Source organism: Lacerta agilis, chromosome 7, assembly GCF_009819535.1.
Source record: "Lacerta agilis isolate rLacAgi1 chromosome 7, rLacAgi1.pri, whole genome shotgun sequence".
Taxonomy (NCBI): domain Eukaryota; kingdom Metazoa; phylum Chordata; class Lepidosauria; order Squamata; family Lacertidae; genus Lacerta; species Lacerta agilis.
Window position 1 is genome coordinate 64,455,687 of NC_046318.1, and position 27,076 is coordinate 64,482,762.

Genomic DNA, 27,076 nt, shown 5'->3' on the forward strand with positions numbered 1-27,076 from the left:
TCACGGTTAGGGTTATTGAGTTCTACTCCTGGAGACAGTGTCCTTACCTTTAAATGTTCCAAGCAAAGAGAAGATGCAGACAGTGTACCTCCAAACTTATTCCTCCTCCAGCTCTTGCCCAGGTGTGGGGAACCTTTGACCCTCAAGATGTTTCTGAACTACAGCTCCCACCAGCCCCAGCAAATATGGCCAATGGAAAAATAGCCAGGATGACGGGAGTTCTAGTCCAGTTACATTGGAAGGAACAGAAGTTCCCCACACTTGCCCAACCCTTTCCCAACACTTGTTGAGGAGCATAATTAAGAGTCCTGCTAGCAACAGCAGGTTGAGGTAGAGAAGAGGAGGACAGGCAGTGGGGCTGGTGAAGGAAGAGAATGAGAGTCACCAAAATGGTGTCCTTTCTCAGTGCCTCTGAACATTAAAAGACACATTCACCATTTCCAGGCAAGGATCTGTAACAGGTGCTTATGACAAAATATTAAACGAAGATGCTGTCAGCGGAAGAATAAGCAGGCAATGAATGAAATTAAAATGTAGTGGAAAATGTTATGAATGAAAAGAATAAACGCTTTTTGCATTCAGGCAACACCCTGTTTGTGCAGGTGTTGCATTCTGGGACATTGCACGTGCCTGCGGTCATGCATAAGCCCATTCCATCCCCACCCAGTTCTGCCCCCTGCTGGGGCTGAAGATGACACACATGCCAGCGGTCACACATCAATTAGACACATTCAAAATGGTGCATGCAAGAATATTTTATATGTGGAGATCTAAGTGCTTACCGCTTCTTGTCAACATCCATTGAACTCAAGAGGAGGGCAGGATCTTCCTGAATAGCACTTTGGCTCCGGGGCAGGACTGCTGATAACATTCTGGAAGGCATCTGCTGATCCAACATAGCTCCTTTCGGTGGTGGTGGTGATCCCGTTTCTCCTCTCTAGAGAGAAAGGACTTCTCAGAATTAACTTGTCCTATTCCATCTACTGCATATCTGTTTTCAATAGATACAGTCTAGATTTAGTAAAAAAAATAAAAAAATCTTTTGTAATAACCCAAAATTCTTTGTACTAAAGGTAACTACAGCATCATACCAAAACCATGAACTTGCTTTTTCAATTCAGGACAATTTTAAAGAACAGTTTAGTGGTTCTGTAGAAAGGACAGCTCTTGAAAAGAGAACTCACAGACACGTTTAAGTACACATACCCAACTGGCAGGGCTTATGAATGCCATATATTTTTCTACTTGATGAAACAATCAAAACAACGTGATGGTTCCAGGGCCAGCTTTTAGGCCAAGGGAGATGCATTTGATCCACTAGGTAAAGGTAAAGGGACCCCTGACCATTAGGTCCAGTTGCGGATGACTCTGGGGTTGCGGTGCTCATCCCGCTTTATTGGCCAAGGGTGCCTGCGTACAGGTTCTGGGTCATGTGGCTCGCACGACTAAGCTGCTTTTGGCGAACCAGAGCAGCGCACGGAAACACTGTTTACCTTCCCGCTGGAGCGGTACCTATTTATCTACTTGCACTTGACGTGCTTTCAAACTGCTAGGTTGGCAAGAGCAGGGACTGAACAACGGGAGCTCGCCCCGTCGCGGGGATTCGAACCACCGACCTTCTGATCCGTAAGTCCTAGGCTCTGTGGTTTAGACCACAGTGCCACCCGCATCCATTGATCCACTAGCTGAGCCAAATTTCCCGCTAGCTGCATTTCCCACCAGCACGTTACAAATTACAGCACCATCTTTCTTGACCAAGCCTCCACTATCACAGTTCTTGCAGATCAAGTTATATAATGGGGTTCTGCCCTCTTCACCACCTCGTATAGGCATCACATATTATGGATGAAAGCCCAAGAGTGACAGTAGCAGTACCTGGGGCTGTGCTATTTTTGGCATGCAAGATTTAGCTCTCAGTGGCAACAGTGACACCATCTGTGGGAATGGATCCACATCCATACGTGGCTTCTGTTGCCGAGAATGCCAGATTTTCAGTTTGGCGCTGACATCCTGTGTGGCTCCTGTATGGATAACACAAAACCGGGGACCCCTGGAGAGGATACAAAGAAACAAGTAGTTAGATGGACATTGTAAGTGGGCTCAGGTGAATGAAGAGAAACAATACTGTCTTTTGTTTCTCTTTGTGTCAGAGAGAGCCCTTGACCCATTCCTCTTGTTGCCCCCAACTGGCAGTGGTAGCAGGGAAATGGGAAGGATGACAGGAAATATGTCCTGCTGCAGAAACAGAGAGATGCTCTCACTGTTTTGGTCTATTATTATTTATTACTTATTGGTCGCTTGTCACCAAACAGGTCTCCAAGCAACTTACCACTGAAAAACAAAAACAAACAAACACACACACACACACACATATAAATTTTAAAATAGAATAGAAAAGGAGGAAAATCATATAAACATTGGCATACCATATATTTACATCTATGTGCAGCCCCCTTCCTAACAGTAATAACAACAAGCAAGAATCTTCACTCGCTCATTATCTTTTAGACTACTTTTAAGAGCGAAAGTCACAAGGCAGCTTGCATAAAAATGTAAGAATAACAAAAATCAGTGTGCCAAAAGCCACCAATGAAGCAGCAATATATAGCATCATCCCATTAAAAGTAGTATAAAATACTAGTATAATTTCTTTTTTTTAAAAGAAAATTTATTATATTTCATATAAAAAACACAATACAAAATACAAACACTACACATACTACAACCCAAAAACAAAAGAAAAGAAAAAAGAAAAAATACACATAAAAACACTTAACTAAACAACAAAAATTCAAACATCAAAAATACAAGTAAATTCTTTAGCATCCTCAAACTTGTTTGGTTCTTACTTAATGGACTTCCTCCCATCCTCTGTGCTGCGTTCATTTCAAATTTACTTTAGTAACTTTATAACAACTTTAAATCATCATAAACAATTAATCTATTCCTAATCTATCATCTTATCTCTTCCTTTATAAACTTATATCATGCCTATACAAATCAACAATTCTAGCAATTATATCCTACTTTTTCTAAAAACAGTTCATGCTGTCACCTAAAATACTAGTATAATTTCAAGCCAACAGACAATGACATCTTAAGAGAAAACAGTTTGGTTCTTCAGTCATCAAGCACCATGTTCAGCATTTAGCTGCTGGTGTAGCAAATGTTTAGTGGCATAATTTTCTCTCTCCTCCCCTCAACTTCCCACAAAGTGTTGAGACAAAACAGGATTTGATTGAATGGCTTTGATTTTCATCCTCTTACCAGTAAAGAAGCAAAGGTTTCACTACTTCAGGTTGAGCACGTCTTAAGTTATACATGTTCCACTGGTCCCCATCAATCAGGTTTAGCTTCATCAAAACTTCAGTGGTAAGGAAATAATCTCCATTGCTCACTAAGTAGATTTTTTTCATTTTATCAAGCTGTCTTGAATGAAGGAAAACATTCACACAGAATATGCACAAATGCACTGCAGCTAACAACCGAGAAGCTGTCATTTGCAAACTATATTTTCAGATAAAATTCCACAATTTTATCTTCCCCAAAAGAAAATAAAAAAATTAGGTGTTTCAAATAGGTCAGTATAGGGCAGGGCTGGGGAACCTGCAACCTTATAGATGTTGTTGGACCCCCAGTTCCCATGAGCTACACACAGTCAACATGACTGATCATCGGGGATGGCTGGAGCTATAGCCCGTCCTGACATAGGGACCAATCAATCAAACAAACAAGATGTGTATTAGCTAGGATGCTTACTGCTAACTCAAAAATCATTCTTCCACTGATCTTCTTAGGTGCTAACTAAATCCAGTCTTTGTTAACCTGGTGCCCTCCTGAGCTGGTTGGACTCCAACTCCCATCACCCCAACCAGCACAAGGATGATGGGCAATAGAGTACAGCCCCATCCAGAGGGTACTGATTCAACATCCCCAGCCTCTTTCGGAAGAGCCGAAAGGCTCAAGTTATAAATATTCAAAACAGGACAAAAGGGAAATACCTTCTTTGTCTTTTAGGATCCCGCAGAACCTTTAGTCTTTCAATGTCCATCCAAAGCCGCAAGTACCTTTCTCCCAAAGTTCCTTTGATGAACCTCTTGAACCTTTCAAATTCATGCCTGTTGCCAATATCATAAGTCTTGTGGCTAAGACACCAGGCAGCCCTGCTTTCAGTGTTATCCTTTTCAGATTTTGTACTAGCGCTTATTTCGCTCCCCTTATCTGGTATATCATCCGCAGGAAGTGGAGGTTTTGGTTCGAGTGGTTCCATGAAAGGTTGAATGTTTGCTATCTCAACTATAAACACTCTAGACATTCCGTCGAAGTCGATAGCAGGTGGGCTGGCTTTGTGCGTCTGCCCAGTAACCTGCGCTACAGAGCTGCTAAGTATATACTGAGCATAGGCTAATGAAAACTCATCTACTGTTTGAAAATACATGGGTTGTTGGTCAAGTTCCTTGTTCTTTGCTCCTTGAAGGGCAGCATCCCAGTCCTGCCCTACATACGCTCTTAAGACAGTGCTTGAAGGAGTATCAGGAAGAGACACAGAGTGGCCCTCATCTATGCTTCTTCTAGCTACTACCCTCTGAAGAAGTGATGTACCAGACTGGGTGCGCTTCTTCCTCATCCTGGTTTCTGGTTCTGCATTAAAAACAAAAGGCTTTAGTGAGAACTTAACTGACACACCACCACCCCTTTTTCAATATGCAATAGTTGAATGCTGTATTGCATTCTCAATTGCTTTCGGGTTTTTCTCTCCATTGTATCTGTCTTTTGTTTTATTTTTCTATTTCTGCATTCATTTGTATTGGTTACACTTTTACTGTATTTTGTAAAAAAAAAAAAAAGAGAGAGAGGGGGGGGAGAGAAGGTCAGTTTTGCAAAGCCCCCCACCCCACCCCAGGTCTTTGTATAACCTAGCACTTGACAATGAATTGTTATTTATGGGCTTTGGGGCTACCGCAAGCCCCTGGAATTTGTGCCACCTCTCATTTACCTGGGATGTTGTTGTTTTTCCCATCAGTGCCTACATGTGCAGAAAAGAGAGTCAAAATGTTGAAGTTGCTCAGATTGCCATGAAGTTTCTGGCAATCCCAAACAGCTTGCTTAAGACACTGGAGTGAGGGGCCGATATTGCTTGGAAACTAGTGCTGCAATGCCTTTCCGTTTGCCTGCTTGCTTACCCTCTGCTCCTTCTGTATAAGTTTTAATTTATTATTTTTTATTATATTTATATCCCACAATTTATCCAAAGAACTGAACATGGCATGCATGGCTCTCTCTCTCTCCCCCCCCCTTTCTCATTTCATTCTTAGAATAACCCTGCAAGAGAGGTCAGGCTGATATACTGTGACTGGCCCAAGGTCATTCATGGCTGGTTTAGGGTTTGATCCCTCGTCCCCCAGGTCCTAGTCCAGCACACTAATCATTACACCACTCTGGCTTTCTACTTCATTAAAAAGAAGCCATCTAGTACACACACACAAATGTTTTCAAGTATTCAGTAATATTCCACCATTGCTAGGGGTCTGGTGCTACAAGCCACTTTCCTCTCAAAATTCCTCACACTCAGGGAAGTGAGGAGCATGGCACCTCCTGTTTCTCCATTTCTGCTTTATCCTAGCAAAAGAGGCTCCTACACAATAAATGCCACTTACCTCCAAGGGCAGCAGCATGGAGAATGGTGGATGAAACACTAGGCATCCCTTGTACTCCCCTGAAATCTAAAGTAATGGAAATTAAACATTAAAATAATCACAAGGTGAATCTCAAAGCTATTAGCATCCACCTTAGTATTTCCACTCGGTTATTTGAACTGAAGGACATCTAAAAACTGCCCACAGTCAGAACAGGATGAATGACTAGATTGGCCTTTGACCTGATATATCTTATACTGTATTCAATATTATTTATTGCCAGCCCTTCAGACCCCTCTTTCCCTTCTTGGAATTCCTGTGAGGTGGAAGTTTTCTATTGTAAGATAACTTAGACAGTAGACTGGTTTTGTTTCTTTTGATGGTACTTTCTGATTCCTCCTCTACCCCATCCTTAATCTTTAACAACCCTATTAAATTTGGAACAAGGGGTTTGACTGTATGTTTTGATGTCCCAAAGATAAACTCCTCCATGTGCTAGCTCACTCTTTTCATACTAAGCATTTTGTTAAAGGGGAGGTAGATGACGCCAGTGGAAACTGGAAGTGTCTGCTAAGTTCCCCCACCTCGACCTGCCCAGGCATTAAGATAATCTCAGATGCTCTCCCCTTCTGAGATGAGTCAGGCCACTATAAATGTCAGACAATTCCATTGAGATAAGAAACGGTACTGGAAACTGCATAAGTTCATGTGTCTGTCTGCAAACAGGAAAGGAAATCAGGCAGGCAAATACGATTGGTATTTGCTATCACCATTTTCCCCCCAGTCTGCAGTTCACAGTTTTTATTTTTTCACTCTGTCATTATGTTTTCGTTCCCTACCCCCGCTGAAATCATGTAATAATAAGGTAATGAATTACGTAATCAAATTTGGTCACAGCAAACAGAGAACTGAATACCAGAACCTGCAGAATCCGAACTGTAGCAGAACGAAACCAACACTGCATGCAACAGGTATGGAGTGGAATGGAAAATCCCTACATGCCGCATCTGAGAAGACCAGCCTCTGTAGTGGAGGTCTGTTTATGGAACTCCCTCTGCAAGGAGGTTCATCTGGCAACACCAAGCAAAGTCATTTTTACAGCACAAGCCTCTACAGGTCAACTTGAAAGTGAAGCCCCATTGAGTTCAGTGGGATTTACTCCCAAGTAAATCCCACATAGGATTGCAACCTTATTTTCCCAGGCTGTTTCTGGTTTTTAAGTTCTGCGTTTGAACTTCTTTGAACTTCTGCTTTCAATTGACGGGTTTTATTGTGATGCTATCTTATTCTGTTCTATTCTTGAGATTTTTATTGTTTTTATGTTTTGTTTGTAAACTGTCTTGGGAACCGTTTTTGCTGAGGGCAGTACAGAAGTGTTCCAGATAAATAAATATTGCTTCAGCTGGTTCCACTTCCACTTTTGGTAAGCTGTGTTATCATTGCTGTTTGTTTTAACTGTTCTGCTGCTGTTAACTAGTGCTTGTTTTTTAACTACGGGTGGTGGCCATTTTAGGAGAGTTCAATTGATGCGCAACCACCGACACATGGGTCCTTTTGGACCTGGAAAAGGGAGGATTGTGGTGGGGGGGTGGAACAGAACCCCCACGCAAAATGGTTGCGGCCTGTATTAGTTTTTATTATGATTGGTTTATACTTGCCCCGGAATGGCATTACTGAAGGGCAAAACACATCATTCTGACATCAGGTGAAGTGACAGGTGAGCGGCCTCACCCACCTGTCAAACTTGACCCATGGAGGTGGGGAGATAAAAATCTGACCCTTCGGCCAGATCCTGTTCCCCACCCAATATAGATCTCAAAAGCTGCAATCCTCTGCACGATTTCTTAAGAGTTAGTCCCACTGAAGACAGAGCAATTTAATTCTGAGTAAGCGTGTACAGGGTTGTGCTGCAAATAAAAACAGGCAAACATAAATACGCAAACAGGCATTAATTAACAAATGGTGATTTGCAGGGTTTTGACAGGATCCGATATGCATAATGTTGAGCTTTTGGGGGGGAACCACAGTTGTTCAGCTTCTTTGGGAAGAGCCAGTGATCTACCGCAGACATCCAGTGATCTACTGGTAGATCACGATCTACCTGTTGGACATGCCTGGCCTAGAGGCATTCTGATCTTCAGCCAATGCTAGTCTTCTGCCATGGTTCCAATAAAAGTGTCAGACACTGACAGTGTACACAGGGCCGTCTTAGAGGGATCGGCCGCCATGGCGCAGCGATCCCTCGGCGCCCCCAGCATGCCGCCTCTCCGCCCGCCTCCCTCCCGCGCTGGCCGCCCCTCGGGAGGGGCGGGGGGCGAGCGGGGGGTGAGGGGCGTGGCACTGGAGCAGTGTGGGGCTTTGCGTGCCCTTCCCAGCGCTCCAGCTGGGGCTCCGGAGGGCGGCCGGCTTGCAACCCGCCCGCCCACGGGGGCGGGTTGGGGAGGGGGCGGCAGGTATGCCGGCGGGCTCGCAGGGGTGCCCCTGAGGGGCCTGGCGCCCTGGCGCGCCGCACCACCCAGCCCCTATGGCGAGACGGCCCTGGGTGTACATATTCAGCCCTGCACGAAGAATCCCAAAGGCTCTGGAGGAGTTATAGTGATTACCCAACATCTTATTTTTATATCAGTTCCCATCCCTGAGTGGCTCACTAAACCATAATCTAAAGTAATTTGTGGGCTGGGGGGGGGGGCGGGGTAGAGAAGACATGGAAGAAATAAAAATAAAATAATGTTAACATCATGCCTTACAAAGGGAATCAAATATGGTTTTAAAGACATATCAACCCTTTCCCAAAATAAAAATAATGTTCCATATGGAGCAGCTCAACCATACAGGAGGGACCATAGCTTAGTGGTAGATAGGGACGGGGGAGAAATCTGATTCAACAAGCGTTTAAAACCAGCTAGTTCAAGCTCACTGTTTCCAAGACAACATGGAAACCAAACACAAGTACCCTTCGAAATTGCAATGCAGTTCTCCAACCAAATGACGTTTGCAAAAATGCTCATATTAGGGGGAAGTGTGCACAAAAATGACATTAGGGAAAATAACATACAAAATGCATTATATTAGGAGAAACTGCTTGCAAAAAATGTGCACAATAGTCAAAAGTGCATAGAAAAATGTATTTATTAGGAGGATATTGCATTAAAATGATGATGAATTTTCATGCAAACTTTCTTTAAAAATAAACCCACAAATGTGGAGGACTGAACTTAATATTGGAAAAATGAAAAATGGGGGGGGGGGGGAATGGACAGCTCTAACCTTCCCAGTTTAAAAAGCAACAAGTAGCAGGAGAAGAGAAATACCCAGCAGAGAGGCTGTCGGTCACGGTAAATATCAGGTTAGGTGGACAAATAGTATGACAGCTTCCTATGTAGTCAGGAATGCAGATATGTGCAGGAAGTAAATTGCAAGGATATACAATTCTTATTGAAACTTTTGGTATTATATGATTCTCACCATAGAGATGCATGGATAAGATGGTGTCCTATATGGGTCTTGATCAATAGTGGTGTCCAATTTACAACCAGAAACTCAGGATGTGCAGCAATCTATTTTTTAAGACTATGGTATCTTTTGACTCTCCACATCCCCCCTCCCAATTGCTAATTCCTGAGGGATGGGGGAATTCACCTGAGTGCGGTTGCATGTTTTGCTTAATATTTATCTGTGTTGATGACATTACCTAGGATTGAAGATGACTCTGAAGGCCAAGGAGAAAAATGAACGTGGGAAGATGCCACAGGATGAGTAAAAGAATCCGTAGTAATCATGCGCTGACTTAGCTTGGCTAAAGTAAACCAATCCCGTGTCTGGGTGACAGTAGCCTATAAAATAGAAACATTCAATGGTTTAAGTTTATTTCAGTGCAAACTTTTATAGGTTCAAAAAGAGGAACAGATTTGCAAAATCTTCATTCCTTTGACACTTGTGTGAATAATCAAAGTAAAGGTCTATAAGGCTGAGATGACACATTGTAGAGCCCGATAACACAACACAATATAGTGGTACCTTGGTTTAAGAACAGTCCTGTTTACAAACAATTTGGTTTACAAACTCTGCAAACCCGGAAGTAGTGTCCCGGTTTGCGAACTTTACCTAGGTCTAAGAACGGAATCTGAACGGTGGAAGGGCACCGGCGGCAGGAGGCCTCATTAGGGAAAGCGTGCCTCAGTTTAAGAACGGTTTCAGTTTAACAACGGACTTCCGGAACAGATTAAGTTTGAAAACCGAAGTACCACTGTATGTAAATGTTTAAGCAGGTAAAGTTGTGTAAATGCAGTATATGCCAATTAAGCCATACAGAAAGTGGTCACTGATAGCTACAGGTTGCAATAAATAACACTACTGAGATGTCTATCTGACAAAAATACATAGATCTGCATTGTGATGATAGGGACCTGAATATTTGTATTCATCTTCTTAACTGTATCCCGGCATGTTGTTTATGCACCAGTGAAGGGCATTCAATTCTATGTCCCTAAATCTGCATTAGTGATGACACAATTGTATTCTTCCATAGCTCTTGTGCCTTTAACATCATCATGGCTAGAAAATGTTCAAGCTTTTCCAGTATCGCAATGCTGAGAAAACATAATCTAGTTACATTGCCCTGACAGAGTTGAAATTCCAAGAGTACAGACATTGAAACAGGACATTAAACTGTTTCAATACGCAGTGACTGCAGCTAGGATTTTGCTAGCACAAAGGTGGAAACAAGAAGAAATACCGACAAAAGAAGACTGGACAGTAAAACTGATGGAATATGCAGAACTGGATAAAATGACGGGAAGAATCCGGGAACAGCGGGACCAGAAATTCATCAAAGACTGGTCAAAGTTTACGAACTATTTGAAAAACAATTTACAGTTGAATACGCTAATAGGACTTCAAGAAGCTTTGTAGTTAATGGGTAGAAATATTATTGTAAGTATGGTAGTTAGAGTATGCATGAGATTTATGATAATGTAAGCAATGGTAGATTAAATAAGTATAATATTAAGATATAATTCTGAAAGCCATATGGAAGGTCTGAGGGAAGTCACGGCTAATGTTAGCCAAAATTGGAAAATGTATGCGAATGTATATTTTATTTTTTGTAGTAATTTAGTATAAAACAATAAAAAATATTTTATTTTATTTTTTTTAAAAAAAGAAATTCCAAGAGTTCCCTAAGGAGGAGGGATTGATTGTTAAACTACTCAGAGAACTGTAGCCCGGTAAGGGGAACAACTCTCAGCACCTTTAACAAACTACACTTCCCAGGATTCTTTGGGAGAAACCACAATGGTTTAAAGTGATTATGATACTGCTTTAAATGTAGAGTGCGGGTGGAACCAAAGAGTCAAGGACTCTAAAATAAGGAACAGAACAATACACATATAAAAATGACAAATAATCAGCAAATAAAACTATTTTTAAAAAGTGGGGTGGGGAATCAAATAGATTACACAATTCTAAAAATAATAAATGCAACATAGTAAGAAACAGATAATCAATCTGTGGTCCAAAGTCTTAGCCAAATTTCATGCAGGTTGCAAGGAGAGATACAGCTGCACACAGAAAAAAGGCTATCATGCACCTGTTTAAGTCACACGGCATCTATTTTACCTGGCCAAGAGAGACGTAGAACTTTTTCATAATTAAGTCATTTTCATTCTCTTCAGAGGTTTCTGAGGGTGGTAGGCTTTTGGTGAACCAAGGATAATACGTTTTATCTATAACAACGTTGACGCCAGTTCTGCTCCACTCCACCTGAGATATCAGCTTAGCTAACCTACAGCGAGGTGACAAATATCATATGGTCACTTAGATTATCTAACCGGTTTTAGCAGCAGCACTACTGTTCTCTTAAAGAAACCAAAATGTTGGAAGACACTTTATGAATCTACCGCTCTTATCCTTTAATCCTATTCAAAGTTTAAAGCATTTTGAAGGGTACTTTAGCAAACGGCCTTGTCAGGATGCAACCCAGAGAAGCCCTCCCCCAACGCTCCTTTCAGTCTGCTGCCCGGTTGCTCATTCCTGCTATAGGTGAAACTCGAAAAATTAGAATATTGTGGGAAAGTTCATTTATGTAAGCAATTGTTTTCATTAGCTACTGGAATTTAATATATGAGATAGACTCATGACATGCAAAGCAAGATATGTCAAGCCTTTATTTGATATAATTGTGGTGATTATGGCATACAGCTGATGAAAACCCCAAAGTTGAGATTATTAATTTGGGGTTCTCATCAGCTGTATGCCATAATCATCACAATTATAACAAATAAAGGTTTGACATATCTTGCTTTGCATGTCATGAGTCTATCTTATATATTAGTTTCACCTTTTAAGTTGAATTACTGAAAGAAATGAACCTTTCTACGATATTCTAATTTTTCAAGTTTCATCTGTATCTGCTAGGGAAAGCAGGGGATATTGTTTTTCACTACAGCAGACTAAGGTGTTAGGTGCAAGGACATGGAGGATTGCTGGGCTGGAAAAGCAGCAAATGCACATTAATTTGCATCTCTGGGAAGTTGTTTAAAAAGTGACAGAAGGATACCCTGTAAATACAGCATGACCTTAGCCTCAGGTCACTCTGGAGACAGACAGATTGCAAGTTGGCAGATTCCATCTGGGCTCTAATTGGTTTACAAACAAAATTACAGGTAGCACAGACTAAGGAGTCAAACCAGGATCAGTCAGTATGTATGGCCAGCTGGAACCCCATTGGCTCATGTCACCTGATACCCCCTGGACTGAAAGCTGCAGTACATCCTCCAGTCCTCTGCTAGAGCTGTAGTGCCAGAGTATAGGCCTATGCTTCCCTCTGTTTGTCAGCTGCCCTGCTGATGCACTGAGTCAAGCTCTCGGACCCTGCCTGCCAGAGTCCCCATTTAGAAACCTTTGGAGCACTAAACCGTAGCAATTAATTTTTATTTTATTTTATTTACAATAAAATTGGACAACCCACTCTCCCCCTTCAATGGAGATGTTCAAAGCAAAATAAAACAAATCCAATAAATTAAAACAAGTAAAAACATTAAAAAAAAAAAATAGAACTTCCGGCGGCGACGCAATCGCCGGGTGGTCGAGGGCTGCTTCGGGTCCGAAGCGCCCGGTCCATCCCGGGGGTTAGGAGCCGCGCTACCGCAGCGCGCGGCTCCGGTTGGGGTGCGGGAAGAGCGTCCCGCACCCTGGGCTCCCCGGCTGCGCCCGCGGAGGCTCCGAACCCTTCCCTTGCCCCCCCTGTAAAGGGGGAGTGGGGGTGAAGGGACAACGGAGCCGGGCTTACGGGGACATGCCCCAACCGGGATGTAAATGCGGCGGCAAAGCCCGCGGTGAGCGTCTAAGTTCTACCTGTGAAGAATGGAGCTAAAGGAACCCGGTGGTCGTGAGTAAATAATCTTGGCAGAAATCGTGTTTTTGGAACGATCCGGGGGGAAGGAGAAAGGCAGCCTGCCTCCCTCCCTTCGAGCCTAAGAAATTAACCAATTTGAGGGATTGCTGCCACAGAACTGGTTACAAAGTATTTAAAATCGATACATGAGACTGGCAAACTTTTTTCTTGGGAAGCTAACTAGCGGAAAATATCTCCATATAAAGTTGCAGTGTTTGCGCTCCAGCTTAGGAAAATGGCGACGAACAAAGAGACAGGGGAAGAAATATGATACCCATTTCCTCCTCCTCTGCCAGTATGTTGGGTTTCGTCCTTGAACTGGTATTGAACTCTGGACTAACAGATGAACAAAGGCTCACTGCCCTGAATGTGGAATTACTTTATAGAAAAGTCAAAGTCTTGTGTGGGGGTCTGAAATGGAACCAACTGCCCACAGAGGAGGCTTACAAAACTTTTGACACTTTGGAAGAAAGTCTTGCCAAAGAGCTGAGAGGGTGGATGGAAAGATGGAAAGAAATGAGTGAGCTACTTCGGAGAAGAAATTCGCTCTTTGGGGGTGGCAGCCCCAAGGCGATGTCAAGATTTGTTATATCCAGTCCCCGAGGTGTGAGCTCGGGGGCCAGGGACAGAGAATTAAGGTATTTACAAGAAGAAAAGGAATGTTACAAAGAACCGGAGAAGCTGAGAGAGGAAGAGATGGATACCTCGGAGCTCGTGGCAAGGAGAGTTTTGGACTGTGCCCGGATCTGTGGACGTTTGGAGAGGGAAGCTGCAAGGAAGTTCAGTGCTGATGCCATCAGGAGAAGAATAATGGACAGAGGGGGTGTGGGGTGAAGCATTAAGTAAAATCTAAAGCAATCTGTTATGGTATTTTGAAATCGGAGGGTGAACACTGTCAACAATAGTTTGTTTTATTATTTGTTTGAACATGAAAGGAGATATTTCAAGTTTTTATGTTATAAGCAGCAGTTTAAAGGATAGAAGAGATAGATTTGATGAGGATGATTTGTGAGGATTTATGAGGATGTAGTATAAATAAAGTCAATTTAAGTGGTTAAAGTTTATAGATTAAGACGATTAAGATTAAGATGAAGATTAAGATGAATGTTTTACTTTATATATATAATTAAGATTAATTTTTTAAATGAAGAGGTTAAAAAGTAGATTGTGGATATAAACTCGAAGGTGAAAAGGCAGGGGAAGTCAACTGTCAAGATTGGAAAAAGAAATTTTTTTTTTTGAGATGTCTAATTAAGAAGAAAAATCATGGCAATTTTTGTATTAGATGTGTAATTGTATTTGTTTTGTATGTGTATAAATGTAGGTGTGGTTAAGGTTGTATGTTGTTATGAGTAAAAATGTCAATAAATTCTTATAAAAAAAAAAAAACATTAAAAATAACAGCTCCACCACACTAAAAACAGCTTTAGAAATCAAGGCGGGCAGAACGAACGCCAAACCACATGGAAGCAGCTGTTCCGTTTGCCTTGATCTCCTTGAGCTTATTGTAAAACAAATATATGTATTTTCTGCCATCAATCACTTCCATTTCCTCTATAGTTTTATTGACGCCCCTGGCTACAGACTGTGTTTTTGTAAACTACCCTGGAAGCTCTGCTGAAGGGCAGTATAGAAATATTTTTAAACAACTAAATAAACAGTGGCTAGATCCCCCCCCCCAAGAAAATAGTAGGTTAGAGGCATTGCTGCCCCTGGTGCTTGCACACAATTGCCAATCATCTGCCTTGTAAGTTTTATATTTGTATTACTGCCTGTTTAAAATCAAAGCCAAAGCCAATTTAAGCTTCATGTATGAAAACACTCTTAGTTCATTTAGATATACGCTCCCAATACCTTAATGGAGAAGAAGGTCTGGAGAAGGAGGAGTTGGTTGTGGGGCTCCATAAGTAATTTCTATTTCTTGGGGAAATGTCCTTGCCATCTCCCTACCATAGTTAATCAGGGCTCCTTCCACACTGGGCATTTCCCATAGAATAGCTACTGTACATCTGCATGTCATGAACAAAACACCCGTCTACTTCCATATTTTCCCTCCTGCCCCACAACAGCTCAGAAAATCCAACTTTTTAATACAGTGGAGCAGTTCTGCCATTTCCTCAACACAACTACTGAGTAGTTTCTGGGGCTGATTTCGGCCTGTATAGATATTGCTCTACCCATATCCTTTCCTATAGGCCGTATAGAGAATATACGGAGCAGATCAGGCAAAATGAGCCACAATGGGAATGCTGTGGGAGAGATCTATTGATTAAACACATGCATACCAGTAAAGTTCGGTAATGATTAAATGTGGAACATTATGTACAGGCGATAAATTAGGACTGCCTGTAAAAATTACAGAATGAGAGGCCATAAAAATAGCATCAGTTTCATTATTCACAGAAATCATTAAACTTATATAAGCTAGGCCAAAAGTATCTGAGCATTATTATCATATTTGTTCAAGAGAAATGTACAGCTTTAAAAACCTGCATTCCAATTAGAAGTTGCATTACCTGTATTCAAAGTAACAGTCGCTCTCTAAAAACGATGGGAATCTTTCCTTCTTAATCCACGCAATAGCCTGCTCTCGGTCCAGACACTAACACACACACATAAAAACCTTTGTAAATTATCTTTCACTTCAGGTAATATATGCCATGTAGTCAAGAAACAGGTTTGCTTACAGACTAAGGGAGCAATCCTAACTCTAGCAGCCTGGCAGGACTTTATGAAACGGTGAGGCCATGATGGAAGAGGGGGCAAGTCATAATTTGGCAGCAGTGGAGACAGCTTGAGATCCAAAGGTATAATCTGAAAATCACTGGATTTCAGAAGAATCCATGCCCCACACTGTGATGGTCTGGGGAGGAAATTAGAATGGGGAGAAGTGGACCTCTGCTCCACCCTGCTAGCCACCCCACCCCACGACCCCACTGGCACAGAGCTCCCTCTCTTTCACCTGCCAAAAGCTCTGAAACAGCAGTCTAATTGAATGCATCTTTTGTTTGACAGCTGTCCAGTACAAGACTGATTTAAGAATAAAGAAAAATTTAAAAAAGGAGAGTGGGAGCTTTAAAGTTGCCCATTGACAGTTAGCAACACCAGGACAGCAGACTGAGCAGCAACACAAGTCACAAGTCTGCCCCATCGGAGTGAGACAGAGCACATTCCTATTTAACTTATAGTAATAATTTCTAAATTTGCATCTCTATACATAAATCACCACATTCAAATTGGTGGAGTATTTTGTCCTCTTTTGTGATGTTGCAATTAATCATGTATGCCTTCTTTGAAATGCAGGGTGAGCTGAAAACAACATGTTAGAGCAAAGATGGGAGAACATATTCTGGCTGGTGGACCAGATCCTTATCTTCCCAACTGGCAGGCCAAATATGACAGGTGCTTGGGCCCACCTACCTGTCAGTCATCTAATGTCACCATGATACCAGATGATACTGCACTCTGAAGCCCTGGTTGTCAAGACTTCAAAGCACAGCACAGGGCTGTTTGAAAGCCCTTTTGGAAACAGCTCCATGCTGCTCTTTGAATCTCTGAAAGCCAGACTTTTAAATAGCAATGCAGGGATATTTGCAAAAGGGCTTTCAAACAGCCCCACACTGATTCTGAAGCAGTGCCCACCTGATGAATGAAGACTTCGAATCTGCTCTCTGCAAGGGTCTGAGCAGGATTTCATTTCCACTCTTCAGCTGAGTGTTTATTTATTTATTTTTATTTAATGAAGTATTTCTAATTTGCACTTTTTATGAAAGTATTGCACTTTTTATACTTTTTATGAAAGTATAACAAGACGGTATATAGCTTACAATATATATAATGAAATCAGTAAAACTTAACTAAAAATATCAATAAAACATCAGTGAATATGGGTTATTTTTTTTTAAATAAAAGGCCTGTCTAAACAATACAGTTTTCAGAAGATATCTAAAACAAGGCAGGGCTGATTCCTGAACCCTCTACTGACAAGGAGCTCCACAGGGCAGCAGGGTCTGTCACATTAAAGGCTCCATCCATACTAAAGGCCAACAAAACCTTGGGGGTGTGGAGGAACCACCAGAAGTGCCCATCAGAGCATCACAGTGATCAAGGTGGAGCATAAGGAATCAGACAGTGCTTAAGGTACTTTGCTAGGTTGTCTAGGACTTTGTAAGTAAACACAAACACCACAAGCACTTTTACATTTTCATTAATAGTCGCCACATCGGCTTGAAATTGCTTCTTTGTGTCTATTCTAAGTGGCAAGGAATTGTTCCCAAAGGAAATAGTGAAATCCAAGAAGCCCTGCTACTTGGCAACCTTCATTAGGTTCTATAGGGTTGTGTGGGAAGCATGCTCCCTGGTGCCCCTGAACATCTGCAGAGGAGAGGGGGAAGCCTCACTCTAAACAACGTCCCAGAATAATGAATGCTGATGTTGGCTATGGATCACATAATACTTTTTGCAGAGGCAAAGGATAGCTGTTCTGCTCCTGTTAGAATATGCCTCCTATGGTTTACTGATAATGGTTTCTGGAAAGACTGAAGACCGCTTCTTTATTTTGGCCAATTTTTTCTGCATGTAAGAAAATAAATTTGTAATTATTTATGTTCAGCTGAAACAAATTCCAGCCTTTTGTCTGCAGTGTTCCTGAGAAAAGATGATATGCCAAAGTCAGATTTATCATGCTAAGGGAAAACAAACGTTCCAAAGTTATGTTCTAAATTTAATAATACAATAATACTATGCATGTCTATGTGTTCACTGGGGTCTATTCCTTTGTAAGCGTATTTGGCATTGCACTGCAAGTGTTGTTGTTGTTGCTGTTGTTGTTGTTGTTGTTGTTGTTAAGCAGATTATAAGGGCAGCCATCCTATTAACGAAACCTTAATCCCTTATCACACAGCAAATGTATATGAAAGCTTGAAAGGAGGGGGCGAGATCGTGTCCATCAGTGCTACTTTTCATTTCCATGCATTCCTCCAGTGGTGTGTACAAAGCATAAAACATAAAACTGTAAACATAGTATGGTCAGGAAAAGGCAGGCTCTGTGATCATGCCGGGGGCAGCCCTTGGTAATATGACACCCTGTGCAAAGCCAAAATTTGATGCCCCAGCCCCAGCCCTGCCTTCCTAAAGCCACCAATTGGCTAAACATGAGACCCCACCAATTGGATAAAGATTTTGGAATTGCTAATATATAGCACATCTTATTGGGTGAATACCTCTTAAATGCATAAGAACAATAATAAAAATAACAGTACCAATCATCATCTTACCATTGTTGAATAATTCGGGTCAAAATTTAACATTGGTGGGGGAGGGGGAACAGGTCTGAGGTCTGGAATTTCTTGCTTTACTGGCCTTATGACATCGTAAATGGGATTCCGAGGTTTCTTTTCACGCAACATCTTTTTCAGCTGGTTTTCCAGGTGCTGTGGGGCATCGGTAGCAACTTCAAAAACGCCAAAGTCAGGATTAAACTTAATTGGCTCTGCAAAGGTCTACAACAAAACGTAAAGATTAAAATATAATAATTATCACAGCACTGATAGGTTGCAGTATAGCTGTGTATTGGTGGATGTTCCTGAAGCTGGAAGTCCAGCTGCTTACTTACCTGGGTGCAAGTTCTCTGGAGTTCAGGGGGACTTACATTTGAGTAGGCTTGTACAGGATCGGACTTTCTTTCTATGCCTTTCAACCCATGTGATGTAATAATTTGCATTCTGGATGGGTTTCTCGCTGAATTTTTGTTGATGGCATTAGGTTTTGCTTTAGAACATTCTGAGACTGTGACCCTTCACCGGGGATATGGAACCTGTGGGCCTCCGGATGTTGCTGGACACCCCCAGTTCCCATAATCCCTGACCCTTCACCATGATGGCTGGGACTGATGGGAGCTGGAGCCTAGCTACACCTGGAGGCCCACAGATTCCACTTCCCCCTGCCTTTCACCTTCTAAACTTACTAGAAGGATCTTCCATGCATTGTCAACATAGAAACCTTACTGGTTATGGGCATCTGGTGGCTGGTGGCTCTGCCTCCTCCACCTCCTGGTGCTGCCACCAGAAGGAGGCTCCTTTGACCCTCCTTCCCCTCCCTTCTTGTTTATGTTATTTTGACATTTCTTAACCTTGGGTCAGCGGGAACCTAATTATACAGTCTTTGCGATGTAAGAATTTAAAGTTTCCTGCAGTTATTTAAAGAGGAGGAAAACACAAATAATAACAATAAAGGATTAACTTCTAATTCAAAATCATTGAACCATTGCTAGTTTATATGAGCATGCAAATGAAGCACGTAAATTCCATAATCTAGAGCTATTTGAATAGACACTAGATAATTTTAGCTGTACAATATTTACATAGAAAACTAACCAAGGATAACATTAATTAATCACTTGTAACTATTTTTAATTCAGTCCCTAGCTGAAGAGCCCAAGGGCCCATTTTCCAACATGCATTCCAATTAACTAAATTGAAAACATCTGGTTCCTTTAATGTAGTAAAAAAGATGCCAATAACAATGTTTTGAATATAAATCGTATTGTCATTTTGGATGCTTCACCACCAATCACTTACACGATATATACAGGAATGGAATGAAACAACCAATTGCCTTCGCCAGTATGATTAGCACCAAACTACTAAGTTAATCAAAGGCACATTCCCGAATTCAACAATTGACTTCACTCTTCTGAACTGGGCCTCACACATGCAAAAGGGTTCAGTGGTATTGGAGAAGACGACTCACATTTTGCATCCTGGAGCATTGCACAAGCACGGCTGAACATATGAGTAGAACAGTGCTGATCACTTGGTTGACAGTTGGGGGAACTAAATCCATCTCTGCCCCCTGGTGTATGGGTTACTGTGACTACATGAATTTGCTGGCTCCCAAAGAGGAGCTCACATTCACTTTCCTCCTGCCCGGGCTTTTTAGGTCAGTGTGGGATGCCAGCTAAGCCAAGGTTTGGCTCACTGTATCATCTACACATGGGATCATGATTAAGGTCTCCCTTTCTTAATCATGACCAGTAAACATACGAGGAACCTTGGGTACAGGTTGTGGTTAAGGAAGAGAGACCTCAACCACAATCCCAGGTTTAGACAACACACTAAGACAAACCTTGGCTTAGCTGACATGCTCCAATGAACCAAAAACCAAAGGAGGAGCAAAAGGGCAGTGATCTCCTCCCCAGTTAAGCCACCTGGCTAAACAAACCATGGCTTAGCATTCTGCTCAAGCCACGCCTATGAATAAACTTACTAAAAAGATCTAAATTCTGATGTAATTTCCATGCAAGAAGCGCCATTCTTCTGCCCCTTAGAAGTAGGCCATCCAGCGACCACCATACCAATAAAATCCCCCATTATACAAAAACCACAATGTATTGGTTAATTTTGTCAGATGAACACTTCTAGCATCTATGTAGGCTAGCAACAATTATTTCTCCTCAGGCACGTGCTTCCTGGGGTAGATGACATTCAGCCCAACGCTATTCTTTAATTTAACCTCTTGCCTACATAGTAATGCTTACACCTGGGTCCTGTTTCTAGGCAACGGCTGCCTAAGCACAACAAAGATAAAAGGCCAAATTGTAATGGTGTTTTAACAGGGGCGTCACATTCTTCCCAAGTAACTCGTGTGATGAGCTGCAGGAGAGTCAAACTGGAAATATAAAAATGTTCACATAAACCACATTAATGTTGACAAGAGAAAACTCTCCTGAGAAAATCAAATTATGATGAGGTCATGATTTCTCAACAGCCACTTTCCATTTTGTTGCTTTGACATGCATTGTAGCATTGTTCTCTCGACCTCGCAACCCACTGGGGTTTCCCGCATGAGATAATTCTTACAAAGTCAACATTCTCTCTGCGATATTTTCATGGGCAACCAACTATGTGTGCTCACACTTCGGAAATTCAGTTTAGAATCTGCCGTGACCTGGAGGCAAGCGGGAGGGGCTATTCCACTTCACCTATTCCACTTCAAGAATACAGACGTCACCCTATTACCCTATATTATCTCATAAACCAGTTAATATTCACAGTAAGAGTTTAAGGAAAAGTTTGTATCAACATACTTACGGGGAGATTCAAGAATTCATTAAAGAAGTCTACAAGCATATCATCAGTTGCTAAATAATCCTCCTGCAAGGGCCAAAAAGAACAAAACTATGTGATTTGATGAAGCAAGAACAGTTTACATCTAACAGGAGTAGGGATGTTGGAGAATTAAAAGGTAGCAGAAATTGCTGCAGCGTGCATGTTCTTTTGTGGTCAGGAATGGAAATCAGTTAAATATGATTTGTATCTGTTCACATTGTTGTTTCAAGTCTGCAAACTACATGTGGTTAATTATTTTTTTTTATAAAACTGCTTTTACATTTCCTTTACATTGAATACTGACTATAACAATAATAATTTATTTTTGTACCCCGCCCATCTCACTGGGTTGCCCCAGCCACACATGTCATCTTTCAACAAAATATAAAAGAGCACAACAAAACATCAAATATTAAAAGCTTCCGGAAACAGGGCTGCTTTCAGATGTCTACGAAACAAATGTAAGTTATATAATTTACATTCAACAGTTGGCAGCAAAACTAATAACGTAAAATTTGGTTCAACAGAAACAGTGCCGATTGTGATGAAGGTTGGAGTGGAAATTGCAGCTTTCTTAGAGGGGTTGGCAATTTACATACTGTCAGTTTGCTGTTTGTGAATTGTTTTCAACTCTCTTTACAGGTACACAGGAGGCTGCTGCCACACCAGGTGAGACTGTTTGTCCATTTAGTTCAGTATTTAAAGCATACTAGATTAGAAGGATAAACTATCTGGCCTAATAAAAGGCCAGCAGCTGCTTACTGAACATATACTACGGAGCATTTACTGCTACCTTGTTTGCTCACATTTTATGAAGGAGTCTCCTCTCGTGGTTTCTTTTTATTATTTAATTTATGATTTTCAATTTTATACATTCCAATAATTTTATAATCATTTTAACATTTCAAAACTTGACTTCCCTCCCCCTCTTTCTGTGGTTCCTTAAATTTATTTTTAATATTTTCTGCATATCCAAATTAGCTGAATTTGCTCATTTGTTCATCTGCTTTAAATATATACTCATACAGCTGCAGGTTATTACAATAATCCTGCCAATGTTCTTATCTGTTTACAGTTCTTTTAGTAAATATTCAATAAACCATTTCCATTCTTTTATAAAAAGTTTGTTATCTTGAGTTCTTATTTTTCTGGTAAGTTTCGCCATTTCTGCATATTCCACAAGCTTTTGTATGCATTCTTCTTTCGCTGTGACTTCTCCTTTCCATTTGTGACCCCTCCTCTCATGGTTTCCATCTTCTGTTTCCATGTTTAACTCAACGCAGTAGCTGTGTAATTTCCTCACACGGCTGTTGCAGATTGCTCTAGCCATTTTCATTCTCTGTGGTCTGCCTCTCCTCTCTAGGAATCAGCTCCATCACTTTAGCTCTTCGCTCTTCAAAAAGAATTGCCCCGATACCTTCCTCCCCTGCCCCTCTGAAGTAGGGCAATTGTGATGGGGAAGGCAGTGAGGGAGACGGGTGTATTTAAATACCTTTCCCCACACACAATGGTCTCAATGAAAATCATGCCTCCCTCAAACATTTGGGGTTGAAGAAATGGGGGGGGGGCTACCCACTTGGTGACTATTAGAAGTGTGACAGAACAGTTCCTATTCCAGCTAAAAGAAGAAAAGCTGGAAATGGCTTGATCATTAGGTTAGGGTTGCTTGGGAGAGGACAGCAGCAACCCTTATCCCTTTTGAGCCCCTCAGCTGTTCTTCTCTCTTAGCACCATCTTCTCCTCTGCCTCAGACACCAAAATGCCTTGGACTAGCTGGCCCTAATGATTGAGAGCTGCTAAACTGTCCACATCTGGAAGTACTTGGGGTCTCTAACACAGGTCTGTCCTTGCTACCTTGATCCTTATAACAAAAGGAATCAGGGCTCTCCAGGAGCCTTCTACATTCAAAGCATGTGTTCTACCACCCAACCAACAGTCTTTCTCCCAATGACTAGAATTAAGGCATGTTTCTCTGGACAATCCGCTCAGAGAAAGGCCCACCTCCACATGAAAATAACTACCTTTAAAATAAAGCACATTGGAATTCTTATCAGAAGGCAACTATATTCAACCTCCTATTTCAATTTCTCATACCTACCTAAAAACATCTGGACTACAATGGTGCCAGATGCTGGGATTTAGAGGTTTGCACAGAGAGTTCCCAAACTAGAAATCTTAAGGTTGAGGGTAGGGCCTACCCTGGTCAGAGGCAGATTTAGGGGAGTGCCACTAGTTCAGTCACACTGGGTGTCAAGCCCTGGAGGCACCGCAACTATAATTTAGTATGTAGAGCGAGAAGCCGGGGGAATCAAATTTTGGTGCCACGCAGGCACTACTGAAATTTGAGTGCCCAAAGTCTGCCACTGCCCTGGTGAGCTACAGTGAGCTGCGTATGTGTAGCTCTCAGCACTCTCTTTCCATTTCAGAAGGGAACAGGAGCCTCTGTGAAGCATAAGCCTGTGATTGGCAGAAAGTAAAAAGCCTGGCTCAACCAGGTCTAGTCTAATGGTCAGGGGTCCCTTTACCTTTTAGGGATGTGGGTGGTGCTGTGGTCTAAACCACTGAGCCTAGGGCTTGCCAATCAGAAGGGCAGTGGTTCGAATCCCCGTGATGGGGTGAGCTCCCGTTGCTTGGTCCCTGCTCCTGCCAACCTAGCAGTTCGAAAGCACGTCAAACTGCAAGTAGATAAATAGGTACCGCTTTGGTGGGAAGGTAAACGGCGTTTCCGTGTGCTGCTCTGGTTCGCCAGAAGCAGCTTAGTCATGCTAGCCACATGACCTAGAACCTGTACGCAGACACCCTTGGCCAATAAAACAGGATGAGCGCCGCAACCCCAGAGTCATCCGCAACTGGACCTAATGGTCAGGGGTCCCTTTACCTTTTTAAAAGCCTGGCTCAGCCAGGTCTAGTCTTAAGATCAAGCCTGGTAGAAGACAGAGCAGCACGTTCTGTTTAATGCTTTTCAGCATGCAGCTTCCCGCTCAGGCCACTGACTTCAGAATGTCAAGAACTGGATTTAGGTACAATCGCCACAGCTCCATCCTGGCCTTGACATCCCCATTGCAAACATAGTTTCTCACGTGATTAGATAATGATGATCTCAAAAGTGTAACAATCTCTGTGTAAACCTCTGAGATTAATGGGGTTCACACAGCAGCACATTGACACAGGCAATGATCTGAGTCTTAAATGTTTAGTTGTGTTTTGCATGAAAAGCTATTAGAAACAGGCCACAGTCAATAAACTGACATATTTCACATTTATTCAGTCATCATATGCAGATAGTTTTGAAATCACCACATTGCAGATGACTGGATTTGAAAAATTAACAAGAATTGCAGATTTTCCTGTCCCCAGGGAACTGTATAAAACAAATCACTTCTTAATAGAGGAATTAGAAACCCTTTAGAAATATGCAGACGTGTGCTTTTATTTGACCATAACCATGTTATTTGGGGGACTAAAATATGGGTAAGAAATATATATAAATTGTATCAATTTAGATATTTTACTATTATCCACACACTTAGCATATTAATGGAATTTTATTTTTAAATATAAACAACAAAATTTCCCCATAAGTTGTTAATTGTTATTCCCCTTTTAAAAATCCACCTTTATTCCCCTTGCAACAATGGCAGCATCAGAGGGGGGAAATAGAGAGAAGGGGAGAGAAGGAATAAAGTAGATTTTGGAGAGAGCAAGTCCCAATTCACATTTTACAGTTTAAGCCAGGCTTAATCTTCTCAGATGAAAACAGCTGTAGATATCACGTTAATGTGTTTCACAAGTTACTCTGAATTCCATAACAATTAGATTTGAGCAATTATGTTTTGAATTGAAGCCTTGAAACTTCTAATTTAAGATTCTGTTTATCTTTGGATTTAGTTGTTGTCCCTTGGTGCTGGTAGAAACACAAATCTTTTTGTCTGACTAAAGAACAATCCTGGGAAACCTTGATTCTTCTTGTAGGAATACGTTTGCTTTTAACAATTGTATGACAGAAATTCAACAGGAGGAAGTTATTGCTAACACTTTATGTTACACTGATGGGAAACGTCCCTGGGAAGTCTTGTGCAACAAATCCATTTCCCTAAAAGACTGGAGTCTTACAATAAGAAAAGTGATGAGGAAATACACTTGGAATTATGAGTAGCACTTGCTTTGACACAAGGTCATCTAATCTTTCTGCAAATCAGAATGAATGCTTAATAAACAGGTCATCTGGAAGTGACTGCATTTTGGGATATTGTTACCTCTCTTCTCTTCCCTATTGCCTAAAAACTCATCCAAGGGTCTTAGTGTCCTCATCTCAGGCAAATTTAATAACAGAGTGCTTTGAACCCTTTGATAATACAGCACTTAGTACATTCTGGCTCAGTCCTGGCTGTGCCTACAGGGAGCCATCCCAACTTTCTAGAACTAAGGCAAAGTCGACCAAGTATTTTATCAACATTGTGGGCGAACCAACCACTTGTTCCCAAATAATTATGCTGTTTTTTGCCTGAGCCCTGAGTTTGAGCTAGCAGCCAAGACAAATAAAAGCAGTAGAAATGGACTATGTCCTCTGCTAGCTTCAGGGATGTAAGATAGCAGAGACTTCCATTCTGACCTGTATTCATCTTAATCAGTACTGTTTCCTCTCCGCTGCAGTTGGGTTTCTGCCAAACGCTACCATACTCATCTCACTGTCCCCTATTTAACATAAATTATATCATTTACAAAAACCTTTCATGTAACTTATATTCATTTCCATGTAAAGGAAACATCAAAACAACATAAAAATGACTTAATCGTTAATTATGCATCATTTGCAGACTTCAAAAAAACCACAACCACCAAGTGAGTGAATACTGATCATATTCACTTGACTGATTTCCACTCCTGACCATAGATGAGCTCCTTAACTATAGCTATTTCTATTTCTTTTTCCAATTTCATTGGAATTCTCTGACATCCCTAGCTAAATGGGGAGAGGGCTCAAAGAACAGGCAAGTCAATTTTCATGGGGACTTGCTCGCCTTGTGATGCCATCCATATCTTGCAAAGATAAAGGGGCAAGAAAAACCTTACTATATTTAAGCCTATACAAAAAGTGGGTGGGTGAAATAAAAATGGGAAAGTGTTGACAGGGCCAAGCTCTTAAAGCTGCAATGTACCGTATTTTTCACTCCATAAGGCACACTTTTTTCCTCCTAAAAATTAAGGGGAAATATCTGTGCGTCTTATGGAGCGAGTGGTGGTCCCTGGAGCTGAATTGCCCAGGGGCCAAAAGCAGATCATGCTTTTTATTTTACAAAGAGAAAAGGGGGTGTTGAAAGGACCCTGCTCAGCAGCTGATCATTAAGAAATCAGGAGAGAGATAAGAGTCCCGGCTCCCTTTCAGCCCCGCCGCCTTGCCTAGGCCTCCTTTGTTGAATGTGCTGCAGAGGGAGGTGGTTTGTTTCCCCAGCGACATGTGACTGGCTGATTAGATTATCTGTCTGGAAACTGTAGAAATGGCTCCCTTTCCTTCAGAAGCTGCTGAAATGTGATTTGAAACCATAAAAATGGGGCTTTTCCTCTTTGCTTTTCCCCCTTTGCAAAAGGAGCTTTGCTTTTCTCCCTTTGCAAAAAAGCTGCAAAACTTTTAGCTAATCCTCAAAAATAAAGGTTTTTCCCTTTGCAAAAAAAGCTGCAAAACTTTTAGCTGATCCTCAAAAAAACAGAGCTTTTAGAGGAGGAAAACCAGAAAAATATTTTTTCCCTTGTTTCCTCCTCTAAAAACGAGGTGCACCCTATGGTCCGGTGTGCCCTATGGAACGAAAAATACGGTAATAACCCTATGAGAGCTACATGTTTCAGGGAAATGATGGATGCAGTTACAACCTAAACCTTTGTTATCTTATCTTATTTCAGGGCCCACCCTATTCCTGTGATTGTAATCTGATTGTAATCTG

General features: G+C 41.6%; 1 protein-coding gene across 1 annotated transcript in view; it reads right to left on the reverse strand.

Moving 5' to 3' along the window:
* The window catches only part of RGS22 (regulator of G protein signaling 22), a 73,863-nt gene that overhangs the window by 44,348 nt on the left and 2,439 nt on the right, over positions 1–27,076 (reverse strand). Inside the window, exons 3-12 of the mRNA XM_033156102.1 lie at positions 21,120–21,182; positions 18,306–18,530; positions 15,546–15,631; positions 11,253–11,418; positions 9,328–9,469; positions 5,658–5,723; positions 4,002–4,641; positions 3,268–3,429; positions 1,876–2,050; positions 783–937 (exon numbers count right to left, since the gene is read on the reverse strand). Coding sequence (XP_033011993.1) covers positions 783–937; positions 1,876–2,050; positions 3,268–3,429; positions 4,002–4,641; positions 5,658–5,723; positions 9,328–9,469; positions 11,253–11,418; positions 15,546–15,631; positions 18,306–18,530; positions 21,120–21,182 — 1,880 coding nt within the window. The remainder of the gene's footprint in view (positions 1–782; positions 938–1,875; positions 2,051–3,267; positions 3,430–4,001; positions 4,642–5,657; positions 5,724–9,327; positions 9,470–11,252; positions 11,419–15,545; positions 15,632–18,305; positions 18,531–21,119; positions 21,183–27,076) is intronic.